The 15,691-nt window shown below is 38.8% G+C and overlaps 1 protein-coding gene and 1 non-coding gene across 5 annotated transcripts in view; both read right to left on the bottom strand.

The window, feature by feature from the left end:
• The window catches only part of DCC (DCC netrin 1 receptor), a 1,140,843-nt gene that overhangs the window by 331,371 nt on the left and 793,781 nt on the right, over positions 1-15,691 (bottom strand). For all 4 annotated transcript variants that reach the window (XM_045458871.1, XM_045458872.1, XM_045458870.1 and 1 more), the window contains exon 8: positions 12,446-12,602. In XM_045458871.1, the coding sequence (XP_045314827.1) occupies positions 12,446-12,602 (157 nt within the window). The remainder of the gene's footprint in view (positions 1-12,445; positions 12,603-15,691) is intronic.
• LOC123588642 lies at positions 14,917-15,020 on the bottom strand. Its single transcript, XR_006707956.1, has one exon. It is a non-coding gene; the product is annotated as a small nucleolar RNA U13 (small nucleolar RNA).

The following is a 15,691-nucleotide window of genomic DNA, read 5'->3' as shown; positions in this document are numbered from 1 at the left end:
CTTTTCACACTTACCTACAATGAGTGACCAGGCTCTACAACACCATAGCCTTCTCTGCTTCCCCGGCTATTGCCATTCTGCCTTTCATTAGTTTTTACTTTAGTTTAGTTTAGTTTAGTTTTATTTATTCTGGAGTTATATTCTCCTGACTCATAGTTCCTTCTCACTTTGGTAAAAGCTTGTTCATTCTTCAAATCCAATTCAAAGGAAATCACTTGCTGGACATTTCCTACCATCATGTCCTCTGATTCCAGAAGCATTAAATCTCTCCCTTTCATGCTTTTGCTGCTCTTGGTTTATAGATCTATTGTAGCACATATCACATGGTATTAATAGACATGCCTGTCTTCAACTCAATTGTGAATTACTTTAGAAGACAAGCCACATTCCATTCACATTTTGTTGGCACTCAGCATATATACCCACTAAAAACTAGCTATGCTGCTGGGGCTGACAAATTTTTAAATGAATGCATAAATAAATGTAAAAATTAATAGAATAACTGCATAACATTCCCACACAGTGTGATCTCCAGAATGTTTAGAGAGCTGGATTCAATTCCATTTTTCCACCTCAACTTAGTTGTGTGGCCTTTGGCATGCTACCTCACCTTCCTAGTTCTTGTTTTCATTATTTGAAAACAGGGTGGGATCTACTCAAAGGGACTTTCTAATCTAATATTCTTTGATGGGAATAGAAAATTGTGTGTGTGTGTGTGTGTGTGTTTTCATTGCATTCAGCACTTCCGCATTTACATTTCAGAAGTAAGTGCAATTTAAGCATAACACTGTTTCTTACTGGATCATTTATAACATGTCCTTAGTGTACATATTAAGTAAACATATATTGTCTTGCCCAAGTGCACCAGGGTGTTAACATTTAGTTACAGGTGTGAGGTGAGCAAACAATGCTGTCTTGAGGTATCAGACACCTAATTAGTTGCTTCAAGGGGATGAGTTACACTAATGGTGATTTATAGGGAAGGAACTATGCTATTTCTAATGGAAAGATTTTTAGCAACCCCTTTTTATCCATTCCATTTTCACGTTCATTTCTTTAGTGAGGACAAGAATGGTACAATGATGAGAAGATTTCAAAACTGAAATATGGTGTTTACTAGAATAGGGCTCAGAGCAATAGCAGCAGCAGTTACCCAATGCTATACTCCTTATGATTCCAGAAACGGAGAGTTTGGAATCAAGTGCTATCTTGAAGCAAAAGCAGTTTCAGAGATGACTTACCACCAGATAAAGCATAATGGAAAATGGAGATCATCTATTGGGTCAGAGGGAGTTTTGACTAAACTTTGGCTATGAATTCTGTTTCTGGTTGAATTTTTAAACAGCATAGTGCAAGGAACAGACTTGTGAAAAGTTGACTTTAATATATCTCTGTTTCAGTGTCTACTACGTGCCAAGACACTAGTTACATAACAAATAGCTGCTGCAACAAAACATAAAAAAAAAAAAACAACTATCTTTTCATGGGAAAAAAAAAGCTTTTTGTTTCAAGTTGTTTATTTTGTTTAGTTTCAGCCTCTGCCCCTTAATAAATATGACTCAGTTCTGAGACCTCTTCTTGGTTTTATTTCTCTTTGGGGTGGAGGGATGACCCATTTCTCCTTTTCTAGCTTCAGTCTTCATCCATATGCTGACAAATTCCTGACACAGATACATGTTTCTGGCCCAAACTTCTTCTCTGAGCTCCAGCCAGTTTCCTTCTTCTGAAGGCTCTACTTGACATACCCACTTGAATGTACGTAAAAACCAACACGTCTGAAGCTGAATTTATCATCTGCGTTTTCAAATCTGGGTCTTTTCCGGCATCCTAATGTCAGCGAGTTACCCTCCCATCCTTCCATTTAAATAAGCCAGAAAACTAGGAACTGTCCTTGAACACATCTGTTGTCTCACCATGAATGTCAATCTGTCACCTGCTCCTATCAATTTCACTTCCTAAATATCTCTAGAATGACATGTTTCTACTGTTCCATCTCTAGTGATCCAGCCTCAGTTTGATCTACCATCATTTATTGCCTGGACTTCAGCTATAGCCTCAGTGGCTTTCTGACATCCACTCGGCTGACCACATTGGTCTAACTTCCACTCTGCAGCAATGGCCATATTTTCAAAATACAGATCTGACCATGGCATAGACACCATGCGCTTTCCATCTCTCATAAAGCACATTCCTTTCCTTCAGGCTCTTAATTCAGTGTGCAGTTATATATGCTTCAATGGAACAATCCTCTCAACGTTGCTAACCTGCCTCCAAAAAGACTGTTGGCTTCTCTATTCTTCCCAACACGGAGCTGGACACACAGGCAACTCACAAGTGAATAAAGGGTCATTCATTTGTATATGACATTTATACAGAGCCTGTTTTATTTTTCAGTATACCCTAAGTCCATTGGAGGAATTAAATCACCATTCTCTTATTCAATGATCTCAGAACATTTTGACATAGAAAGGGCAGGGTTTTACGTTTTACAGAGAAGCAGAGTGAAAGGGGGACTAACTTTGCCAGCCTTTAGGCCAGGACCAGAACACGGAGCTTTGGAATCTGAGTCTTGCTGTCTTTCCTTCACAGCACCCTCCCTTCATAAGCAGTTTCATCAGCTGCACAGTCGTCAGCACTGGGGAGCAGGAAAAGAATACATAAACGCCATGGTGAGAATGTAATGCGCGATGAATTCTAAAATGAATCCTCTGTGTCAATCATGAAAAGGTGGCCTCTAATCCTGAGCGGTGAGCAGAGGTTTTCTGAGGCAGCATAAAGCAATGTAAACCATACAGGTCTGCAAGTTGGAAGACCCAGTCCAGCCTTTGTTCTGCCACAGAATGGGTGTGTGACCTTGAGCAAGTCAGGGGCTGTCTTGGAGTCTTCCCTACTTCATTTGCAAAATAAGATGCTGGTCCCTGGTCCCTTATCTGCCTACCTCACAGGGTTATTGTGAGGATTAAATTGAATGATGCTCATGAAAATGTTTTAATTCTCTCATCTGAACTCCCGCAGTGCTTCCCGTGTGCCTCTTTTAGGAAATATCTTTTATTTTGTATGGTACAGTAACAAGATCGCTGGACTAGAAACCTTGCATTTAAATCTTTCTTCTAATATTTACTAGTTGTGTGGCTTCTTAGGCAATGTTTTTTAGATTTTCTGAACAGAGCAAGGCATGGAGATCTATAAAATGGAAATTATCATACCTGCCTTATCTGAGGATCAAATGGGCAAACGTGTGTAAAGCGATAAGGTCCCCTTTAAATATAAATTGGGGAACACTTATATTTCATTGATTTTATTTCTTTTTTTCAATGTTTATTTATTTTTCAGGGAGAGAGAGAGAGAGAGAGCGAGCGAGCAGGGAGGGACAGAAATAGATGGAGACATAGAATCTGAAGCAGGCTCCAGGCTCTGAGCTGTCAGCACAGAGCCCGATGCAGGGCTCTAACCCACGGACAGTGAGATCATGACCTGAGCCAAAGTCAGAGGCTTAGCCAATGGAGTCACCCAGGCACCCCACACTGATTTTTATTTCTAACGCACGCAATAATTTGCACAGAGAACTGGCTAACAAGAATTGAGTGCTTTTGGACACCAGGCAATCAGCAAATGTTTTAGGTACTAGCAGTTTTTAAAGTCGTCATAACCTTACATGTCAGTTACTATTATTATCCCATGTGAGCAATCTAAAGCACCAGTAATTATCCCAGGGCCACAATGCCAGTAAAAGTCTGAGCCAGGACTAAAATCCATGCAGTTGAATTCCACAGCCACATTACTTTAACCTTTTGGCTACACTGTTGTCACACTCCATAAGTAATTTTAGATTAGTGAATGGGAAGTATAATGTTCTATACATGCATAAAAAGTTTGCTACTGCATTTATAACTGGTAAATAAATGATGGAAATCAACTTAGCCATTAAGTCATAAAACGATTGGGAAGAAGCCTATAGGGTAAATTCTTGTCATAATTCTGAAAATATCAAGAAAGCCAGATTCTTTTACAGGTTAATCCAGCAACTATGTTAGGAGCAAGTTGGTGTAATGATTCACAGAACACCTGTTTTGGAATCAGGTCGGCATTACATCCTGGTTCTACAACTTACTATCTGTATACCAGAAATGTAAGTGGTCTCCTTTAAGACTCATGTGGATAATGTTTTGTTGTGAGGATGAAATAAATTAATTTATGTAAGATGCTTAGCCTGGCATCTGCCACAGTAAGTATTATTGAATACTCAATAATGCTCGCTCTCATCATGGATGCTTACTTTGTGGCCTTAGGCATGTGACTTACCCCTCCTCTATCAGTTTCTAAATGTCTAAGTAGCAAGAAGTTGTACTATGATTTCAACAATCACTTTCAATTCTAACAATTTTTAGGTACAAGGAGGGGATAGCTGGATATCTGTGAAACAATTGAATCTCTGTGAATCCTGGCTTTCAGGTTCTGGAATTTATGCTGCTCTCACTTATGAAATGAAAGCACCCAAGGGGCTGAATAAAAAAAAATGTTAACTATGGTACTTGCGTTATTGACACCATTAACCAGTCAGACAGATTAATGATAATCTGAGCTAGAGTAATTTGCCTGACAAACTCATTGCTAGTCTGAGGCAAATGTTAAATCCACCACCTTTTAAAAAGCTATTGTGTTAAGAAGCTAAATAAACCTATATGAGCAGACAAGCACTACGGCTAACCATTCAGAGACATATGGCATATATTCACTCTAGTTGAGAGCGAGAAAATGAACAGTGATATTGGAATCAAATTTCAAAATCAACTTTTATTTTCTCTGAATTAAAAAAAAGGTTTTTATTGAACTGCATCAGCTTATTCATCTTCCTCAGTAAAATAACTTGTTTTAGGGGCGCCTGGGTGGCTCAGTCGGTTAAGCGTCTAACTTCGGCTCAGGTTATGATCTCATGGTTCGTGAGTTCGAGTCCCACGTTGGGCTCTGTGCCGACAGCTCGGAGCCTGGAGCCTGCTTCAGATACTGTGTCTCCCTCTCTCTCTGCCCTTCCCCCGCTCACACTCTGCCACCTTTATTGTATTAGTCCCAATCAGTAAGTGTCTACAGAAGTCATGATACTAGACACTGGGGATGGAATTATAAATAAGATCTAGTTTTAGTCATCAGAGGGGGAACAGGCAGGTACTCAAACACAAAACTGGACAAAAGGTAGGAATAATATAATAGTAATCAAAGTATGAGGGGAGGATTAAGGAGAAATTAATGACTTCTGAGCCTGAGAACTGTGGAGAGTTTCACATAGTAGCTGACATTTCAGTTAGGGTTTCAATTCAACAAATATTTTGTGAGTGTTTATTATGGGTTACACATTGACCTAGGTACTAAGAATAGCTCAGTGAATAAAGGAGGTAAGAACATCCCTGCCCACAGGAAGCTTATATTCTGGAGTTAAGAAAGGGGAAACATGAAAAAATAAGTAGGAGGTGATAAAGCTGTGGATTAAGAAAATATATATGAATTAAAAAGGGCATAGGGAATGATAGGGGTCAGGTAAGGCATCCAGGAGAAGGTGCCACTTCACCAAAGACTAAGTGGAAGTTACAGATGATCCACATGGATGTCAAAGGGAGGAGCATTCTAGGCAAGCTGAACAAAATCTTGAGGGAGGAGGATTCTTGGTATATTTAGGAACTACAAGGAAGTCAGTGAGACTGGAGAGAAGTGAACAAAAAGGTAAATAGCAAGAATAAGTGATGAGACCAGGAAGGTGACAATGGCCCAGATCAGGAAGGATTTCTGCTCATTCTATGAATGAGATAGAGAGTTACTGGAGGGTTTTGAAGCATAAAAATAACAGGATCTAAGGTATGTTTTCAAAGATTTACTCTGGGGCGCCTGGGTGGCGCAGTCGGTTAAGCGTCTGACTTCAGCCAGGTCATGATCTCACGGTCTGTGAGTTCGAGCCCCGCGTCGGGCTCTGGGCTGATGGCTCAGAGCCTGGAGCCTGTTTCCGATTCTGTGTCTCCCTCTCTCTCTGCCCCTCCCCCGTTCATGCTCTGTCTCTCTCTGTCCCAAAAATAAATAAACGTTGAAAAAAAAAAAAGATTTACTCCAACTGTTGGGGATGAGAACAGCTTTGAAAGGTTATTGCAATAGTTTAGATGAGGCTTGATGGTAATAAAAGAGAGAAAGAAGTGGTAAGATTCAGCATATATTTTATTTTTATTTATTTGTTTGACTTTAATTTTTTACTATGAAAAATTTTAAGTAACACAAAACTAGACAGAATATTATGATGAACCACTTTATTGCCATAACTCAGCTCAAAACTGAAAATCATAGCCAGTCTTTATTATTATTTTGTAGCAAATACCAAGTATTATATTGTTTCATGGATTCAGGATGTATTTTGACAGTGCTGCAAAGACTTGAAGTTGTTTTTGGTTATAGAATATAAGAAAAAGAAAAGAATTAACAATTACTCCAAGGTTTTTTGCTTGAGTTATGAGAAATATGTAGATTTCACTGAGATGGAGAAACTCTGAAACAATAAAGTCTTTGGAGGGGGGTTGAAGGAAACCAGGTATTTGGTTTTGTTGATAAGTTGTAGATGCTCATAAGAAATCAAGAGAAATCAAAAGAAGGAATCTGGACGTATGATTCAGGACTACAGGTAAAATTTTAACACCAAAGATACAAATTTGGAAGATATCGGCATACTGACAAAATATAAAGTCACAAATGGGGAAAAAAGAGATCTTCAAAGCCTAGGATCTGGAGTAATCCAATATTCACAGTCAGGGAGATTTGAGGTAAATCTTAGATTACTTAGATTAGAGTAGAATCAGGAAAGTGTGTGTAATAGAACCCAAGGGGACAATAAATGTCACTAAAGGGGTAGTGATCAAATATGACAAAATTTGCTTACTGACCAAGTAATGTCAGAACTGGGAATTAACTATTGAGTTTAGCAACATGGAGGTCATTGGTGAATCTAGAAAAGAGCAGTTGCAGTGAAATGCTAAGGACAGAACCATGATTGGAATATGAAAGAAGGTAGTGGAATGATGTTAGACAAATCAAGGAATGTTGCTATTAAAGGGAATAAAGAACAGAGTGGTAGAGGAGGGAAAAATAGAATTGAGGGAAAATTTGTTGAGATGGAAAATACAACTGCATGCATGTATGATGATGGACATGATCCACCAGAGAGGGACAAACTGATAATGGGGGGAGAGGAAGAATAGCTTAAGCTTTGTGGTTTTGTTTTAAGAAAGGATGGAATCCAGAGCATGGCCAGTGTTTTTAATAGAAATTTGAGGAGATAAATTATATGCTTAAAGACAAACTTGGGTATGTAACTCAGACATGGAAGCTTGTACAACTCTCCTTCTGATTGCTACTATTTCTAGGAAATTAGAAGCAAGGTCAACTAAGAGTAAGGGAAAGAGTAAAAATGTTGGAGATTTGAGAAGAAAAGAAAAGGTGTGAAATATAAGTAGGAGCATGTTGTGAGAAAGACTGCCTGATATATGTAATATAATCTCTAGCAGCATTAAGGGGCAACTTAATATGAGTAGTTTTGAATTTAAAAACTAGTCAGCATAATTATACATTTTCTTCTAGTTACATTCAGCCACAAGAGACAAGTAGAGAGTAGGTAGAAAATAACATTTACTTGAGTTGGCTTTTGCCAAGAAATTAATATGAAATTAAAAAACAGCAAGCAAAACTTTGGGGTGTATCAGTGTTTATAATAATAAGGCAGGGGTTTTAGCTGTTTAATAAGTGAAGGGAAACATAAAGGATGAGGGACCAAGAAAACACTGCAGAATCAACAAATTGTAGTTCCTTGTGTAATCAAAGGTTTGTTGTAACCAGGTCCTAAATGGAAGACAGGAAAATAAGAGTCTAGAGAGTGAGATCAGAGAAAGATGTGTGAACTTGAGATCATGAAGAGGTTGCAGGGATTGGTGTTAACAAGGGCAATGACTAGCCAAGGTGTATGGAGGACTGATCCATGGGCTTGAAAGATAAGAAATATTTCAATAGAAAGGGAAATAACTAAATGGTCTATAAGTAGGAAACAGTGAGCAGCTATGAAACGGTTTATACAAAATAGCAATTTATTATTGTTGTTGTTGTTGCTATCATTATTATTATTATCACCGTTTGAGCTTCATTTTTGGCCTCTTTTCCGTATTTTCTCTGAGCTCACACTATTCTGGGTCCCCCTATTCTGCCTAGGTACAGTGACTTCCCTGGATGCTTTGCTTAAATTTCTTCAATTAATTCTCATAGAAATTCTGAGAGGTATAATTTATCTTCCTTTTGGCCAGCATAGCAGAGAGATGTTATTCCTGTCTTTAACATAATTAAATGTTCAAAAGTCACACATCTGGTAAACAATAGTACCATTTTTAAATCTAGCCATTTAGTTTAAGTGATATATATAAATGTTTATTTATTTTTGAGAGAGAGAGAGAGCATACGAGCAGGGTAGGGACAGAAAAAGAGGGAGGCACAGAACCTGAAGCAGGCTCCAGGCTCCAAGCTGTCAGCACAGAGCTTGATGTGGGGCTCGAACCCATGAGCTGCAAGATCATGACCTGAGCTGAAATTGGACACTTAACTGACTGAGCCACCCAGGTATCCATAGATTTAAGCGACATATTCATAACCTTTATAGGTTATAGGAACTACACTGTACCTATATATAGATTGGATATAGACTTCCATTCAAAGGACTTGGTAAATTACTATGTGCATGTCTTTATCTAGAAATTTTGTAATATTTAAATTTAAGAACATTCACATTTCTTTCATAGTAGAGGAAGTGATCCAAACTGTATTTCAGACAAGTAACTAGAGACAATGAGGAGGATGGATTAGAAGGCAAGAAGCTATTGTCAGAGATCAGATCAGTGGTGATGGAGATAATACAGGGGGCATGGCTGAGATGTGGCCAAGGTAGACGTGACAACACAGGATGACTAATGGCAGAGCTGAGAGGCCGGGAGGAGTAAAATATGACATGGGTTTTTTGCTTAGCCAACAGGATGGAAGGTACTAACATAAACGAATAAAAGAGAGGAAAATATACTTAAGGAGGAGACAATGAGTATAGTTTGGGGAAGGGTAAATTTAAGGTGACTCCAGGAAATCCATGTGGCAACATATAGACAACTGGGCAAGAATTATTACCTGTGGATTTGGGCAGCTGTGCACACTGAGATCCAAAGACTCATCATAAATCCACAGAGTTAAAGAGCTGGAGATAAGACTAAAACAAATGCCTACTTCTTCGTGGTAATAAGTAATCTTAGGAAACATAGGCTATATGTGTAGTACATATATTTCTTTCATTTTAAAGTCAGGTCAAATTATAAGAGAAAATAGAAACTTTAACATGATATACTTCATTGCTGTGGACTAGAAAAGAGAGCATTTTGAGACACAGCATGAGAGAAGTTGTACTGTTCTTTCTGATTATCATGCTATACTAAATACCACTCTGGCTAAACCAAGCTATATTGTCCCTTTTGAATCTTGAGTTCAAAGCACTCACACATTTGAGAGACCAGACTAAGCCTCACACTTAAATCCTGGCTTCTGCCCTCTAGTTTATTCCTTTACAGAAGAATGAATGGTGGGGCACCTGGGTGGGTCAGTCGGTTGAACGTCCAACTTCAGCTCCAGTCATGATCTCAGTTTGTGAGTTTGAGCCCTGCGTTGGGCTCTGTGCTGCTAGCTCAGAACCTGGAGCCTGCTTTGGATTCTGTGTCTCCGTCTCTCTGTCCCTCACCTGCTTGCACTCTCTGTCTCTCTCTCTCAAAAATAAATTAAAAAAAAAAACATTTAAAAAAACGAATGAATGAATGAGTGAATATGGTGAAAGACAGGATTACTGTGAGCTCAGCCCTGCGAACAAGAGGATCCCTCTAGGGCACTTGTCATTTCTGCCTATCTTTCATTCTACTTCTCTCTGTTCCTTTCTTTTTCACTCTCCCTCTCTAGTTCCCCCATGCTGCCACCACCCCCAAAATATTCCATCTATGTAGAAGTATCACACAGGTTACAATTCCCTTGGCTGGTAAACTTTACAGAAAGTGAACGTAGTTCTCATTCAAGGATGAAAGAAGAAGCTGCCACATTCCAGAAACCCCTGTCTCCCGTTTAGTGTCCAGATTAGACTGGTTATATATAAGAGGAAGTTTAATGTGGAAGGGAAGACTTGGAACTCAGGACTTAGCCAAATCAACAGATAGACATTTATATAGATCGTAGTTGCCCTACCCAAATCCTCATCTGTTTAAGGACATAATGATGATGTTCCACACTTATGTGAGAGGCACAGCAGATCTGCAGAGTGCATTTGTCAATAGATGCTCTTCTGTACAGAATCTTGGGATTTGGCAACACAATGTTTCTCTGAAACAAATTGAGTTTTAACATGCTGATCTCTTCGACTGCCTTTAATTGGCAATCCAGAAAACCCAATAGTTGATGAAGTAGAGAGAAGGTAAAAAATGCCCAAAGAATAGAATGGAAAGGTCTATTCCAAAAGCTTCCTTGCTTTTCTGATTCCTTTTTTAAAAAAGGTTTTATTTCAATCTCAGTTAGAAATACAATGTAATATTACTTTCTAGTGTCTGATTCCTTCTAAGTGAAATGTTTATGGGTGGCTTTATGCTTTAATCTTAAATAAAATTCCCCAAAGACCGAACATGCTTATATTCAAATGCACTTGCTCAAATGTCAATAATTAATAATATATAATAATGATACCAATTATATAGGCATTCAAGTAAATATTACAAAGTGCCATTTAAAACAGTATGGCAAACTAAGTATTATGTGAAAAACCTTTCTGTTATGGCACACTTAAAATGTTGGGTAAATTATTCAAAGTCTTTTTTTTATTTAAAAAAAGTGTGTTTTTTTTTTATCCGTAATATACAGGCAGCGAAATAAGAGAATTATCATAGTGAGTAAGCAGACTTATGGAGCTGGTATTTGCCTGATGGTATGTGCCTATCAATAGAAGTCTAGAGCTAGGAGTTTTAGTAACCAATAGGAGAAGAGAATAGGAAATGAAGCTTGCAGATAAAGTAGGGTATATGGTTTGATTAGAGAGCCTCACATACAGCAAAGATCCTGAAAGAGCAAATCTCAGAGGGTGAAGTAGAAAAGGAAATTAGCCTCCTGAGAGAACTGGCGAATGTACAATCTCAGCCTTAGCTTAGTTGAAACAGAACAACCACAAAAAAATCTGAGAATTCCTTATCACAAGTCTGCATTTACTCATGTGAGCTGATGTGTTAAAAATAGCAGAAAAACAAATGTTATCCTATTTAATGGACTTTCTCATAAGCAATAAAATATCAGCATGAGACCCATATGGAGCAAGTAAACTTTAACAAAATTCTGGTTTATCATGCTTTCATTTTGGTAAAGCACATCCTCCCATAAGATTGTTCTTTAATACTTGGTCTCAAAAATTCCCTCAGAAAAATTTCTAAGGATTAGAGTTAACAATCAAGAGTCACCTATACATGAAAAGAAACAAGCTACTATGAGGAAGAATAAGCAGAAACAAAGAACTGAATTAGACTCACAAGGACTGCAGATATTAGAATAATCAAACATGGAATACAAACTAAGTAAGTTTAATAATTTAAAGAAATATAGAGAGATATTACACAGTTTACTCCTATAGAAGTGATTGGAATTTATCGAATATCTACATTAGGCTTACAAATAAAACTTCAAAATCTTAAAATCATGAAATATTTCAAGGAGAAAATGTTGAGAAAAATCAAGAATGGTAATCTTAAAACTAGACATATACAGATCACATTTGCCTACAAGTGACAAGTGAAACGAGGAACAACATTTCTACCAAATACTAGACACTCTTGTATGACATCACATATATATAATCCTAACAAAAACTTTGTAAGCTAAAGTATTATTATTTACTCTTTATTACACAGTAAAGTCAGGCTCAAAGAAGTTATGTGGTTTTCTTGAGATCACGTGATGTCAATGACAGAATTGGGATTACAACCTGGCCACTGTGGTTCTCTCATACCCTGTTCTATCAATATACAGCAAAATTCTGTTCTCTGTTTATTACTTTGAAAACCAAGGACATAAAAAACCTAATTATCACAAATTCATTTGCTTGTCTTTTTTCAAGGAAGTTTCTGATAAATGATTTCATTTGATTCTATAAATAATCCCATTAGAACACACACACACACACACACACACACACACACACACGCGCGCGCGCGCGCGCACGCGCAATGGAGATATATCATCTCCACTTACTAATGAGTGATGGGCAGAGCTGAGATACCACATGGTATCCGAAGTCCCTTCTCAAGATCCCCTGCAGGTGCCTTTATGTCACAGTATGCATCTAAAGAGGTGGCAGATTGATACTGGTATGACCTACCTGTTGTCACCTTCTCTGGAGAAAAAGACCGTGAAGGTTTGAATGTTCCCTTTTGCTTCTGCAGGTGGGCGCCAGCTGAGACGGACAAACCGACTGGAAACCAACACGGGGACCACATCTCTGGGAGCAGAAGGGAGGACACTGGAGCTTGGGATAGCTAGGAAGGAAGGAGAGGAGGTGGTCAGAGATGTTGGTGCCATGGGTGGGAGATATGCAGGAAGGCAGAGCAGACCCGTTAGCAAACATAGAATGATCCATTCATAGATTATAAAGGAAGGAAGAAAACCAAGGAAAGCAAACAAACAGTAAATGGAATCAAAGCTCTATTAGAATTTCTTGGAGCTTATGAAAGGGTGGGTAATTAATAACATATATGATTCTACTGAATATTTGTCCAGTTTCCATTACTCATGGGATCCAGGACCATTAGCAAGTGTTCTGTTCAGGCATGATGCAGAGGAACATAGCCATAGACAAATGCCTCAGGTAACCAAGCAGTTATTACAAAAACCTCATTTCACTCAGAGCCTGTTCACCCTGTTTCAGATACAGTTTGAAGGAATAGCAAATCAAAGTCATGGAAGCTAACAAAAAGTAGAAAGAGTTCTCATAGACTACCTGCTAGAAAGGAAATTACAGGAAAAAAAATTCTACCAGACATAAAGACATACAATTGTCCAATGCTTGTAGGATACCACTGCATGTATAGCAAAATTTGGCAAATTGTTATTCACAGGAATAAATCATCCACAATTGGAGAACTCATTTTTTAAATATTTGGGGCATTTACAATCTGTAAAGAAATTTTCTATCAGATGTGTGTTTGTATGTGTATGAATTCATAATTCATTCTCTTATTTTTTTCAAGTCTCCAAGGGGAGGAAACGTGTTTCACTCTGACAGGTGATGTCTATCCCTAAAACACAATGACACATTTGCCTACATTTAATCTTCAAACTGGATTGTGTGGGCTGCTTTCTTCAGTTCTTTTCAAAGCTGGTCTCCATCCTTGCATTCACTTTCTCCAAGGGCTGGCTGAATCACTATTCCTGAATCACTATTCCTGCTGTGCACTACACCCCTATTAGCTGGAAAATCTACTTGGGTGAGGGAGCCTATCTTCATTCCCAGTGGTTCCAGAAATATTATCAATTGACAATGCATACCAGTTATATAGAAGAAGAAGTTTTCAAGAGCTGCAGAAAGCTTTCAAAGTTATTCCTGGCCCCGTAGATACTTAGCACTTCTTTATAGGTGACAGTCCCCCTTACTTTTTTGGTCAACATAGTATTTGAAACAAATGGTAGACTGGTAGCAAGTTAGTCAATCTTTTGTGGCAGAATGGTAAGGGGAGGGAGAAGATTAATGCCTGGACATGTAGCATCTGTCTCAAAAATGTGGGTGATATGAAGCTTCCTGATAAAAACCTACACTTCCCCACAACACGGACATCTCAAACTCGCACACTGAAGTGAATTTATCCTCCCCACCACCTTCACTGCCCACTCAGCCTGCTTCTCCCCATTGGGCCACTCAACTCAGTTGTGTCTACACTGTTCTCTCAACTGTACAGCCCAGAAACCTAACAGGTATCCCCACCCTTGACTCTCTCTCACTCATTCCTTCTAGGATCCCCCCTGTTGGACATCAGGTAAATCTACTCTGTGTTAGCTCCACTTACACACTTAGAGCCCCACCGTCATTTTGTCTTGTCAGAACTGCCACAGCTGTCTTCAAGCATCTCTGCTCTCCTTGCTCTCATCTCTCTCAAATGTATTATCTGGACAGCCTCCTGAATAAGCTTGTAAAAAGACACATCTGGTCATATCCATCTACTATTAATTTATCCTCTGTGTCTACTCTTTACCTCAGGGAATCGCCAAACTTCAAAATCAGCCTACTGGCCTGGCTCCTGTTTATCACTTTTCTTAGTTTGGCTTCCTCCACAAAGGGGTCCTAAGAAAAGGATTTAAAACAAATCGTTTATTTGGAAGCTGATCCAAGGAACCACGGGAAAGTTGGGAAGTGAGACAGCAGGGAGTGAAGGCTAGAAAAAGTGAATTATCTGGCAGTCAGCATACTAGGAAACTGAACGGCAACTCCACTAGGGACTCTGGGGGCCAGTGTGGCATAGGCCTCAAAGTTATCTGTTCTGAGGCAAACAAGCTGAGATATTTATCTACCACTCTCCCACCACTGATTGAGGGTGATTCCAAGGGCATTAGCTTTCCTGCACAATAGCTTAGTGTGTTCCTATTGCCAGAAAAATACCATTTTGGGGAAAGGCTTGCAAGGTTTCCACAGTAAGCAGCATCCGTTAGCTCTACTCATCCAAAAAGTATTCACAGAGTGCTTATCCAATGCCAGCCCTTCTAGGCCCAGAGGGGACAGTAGTGAACAATAGATGAAGGCATTCCTCATGCAGTTCACATGGAGGTTCCCTGGCTCCCCCCCCCCCCCCCCGCCCCACACCTCATTTGGGTAATGTGCCGAGGTCATAACAAAGTTTGAGGGAAACACATGTCACATGACAACGTGAACGCCCAGTCGTCACATCTATAAACAACAAGAGGATCTGAAGGCTCCCTGGCTTTTTGCTGCTTGCACTAAGCAGGCTCTCTCCATGAGGATACACGGGTGATTCCCCAAAGCCTCCACACAGTAGCTCCCACTCTACCAGACCCATCTCGTCCACCTAACTCCTGCTATCCCCTGTCACTCCTCTGGAAAGACTGATCCGAAGTATTTGCAAAATATCTAACAGATGATAGTTAATATCTATTATATAACAGGAATGTCCAAAGATCAATAAAATAATACAGAAACTTATTTTAAAGTAGGGTTCAACCTGACAGTAAAAGAAATGTGCATTAAAATAAAATCTAAAAAAGTCTGTCAGGATAAAGTGCATTTAAAAAAATCTGTCACAGTAGCAAGACTTTAAAGAATGTTAGTATCTACAGTTGGCCAGGATGTGACACTCTCTTACACTGTCAGTTGAAGTTTGTAAGAGTACAGTCTTTTTAGCAGTTCACTTGGCAAAATCCTTTAAAATGAAAAATATTCATACCATCTGACCAAACATTCTCAGGTCTATAAATTTATCATTTTAAAAAACCTTAAGTAACCCATGCATCCTTGTGAAATCATAGCTCATTTTCTCCAAATGTAATACCTATACATCTTACCAGTTTAAAGTAAATGGGATCCTTACACGATTTTTTTTTTACAAAAGATTTTCTAAAA

This window comes from Leopardus geoffroyi, chromosome D3, assembly GCF_018350155.1.
Source record: "Leopardus geoffroyi isolate Oge1 chromosome D3, O.geoffroyi_Oge1_pat1.0, whole genome shotgun sequence".
In the NCBI taxonomy this organism is placed as follows: Eukaryota; Metazoa; Chordata; class Mammalia; order Carnivora; family Felidae; genus Leopardus; species Leopardus geoffroyi.
The sequence above is the reverse complement of the archived record's forward strand: the minus strand, read 5'-3'. Positions and strand labels throughout refer to the sequence as shown.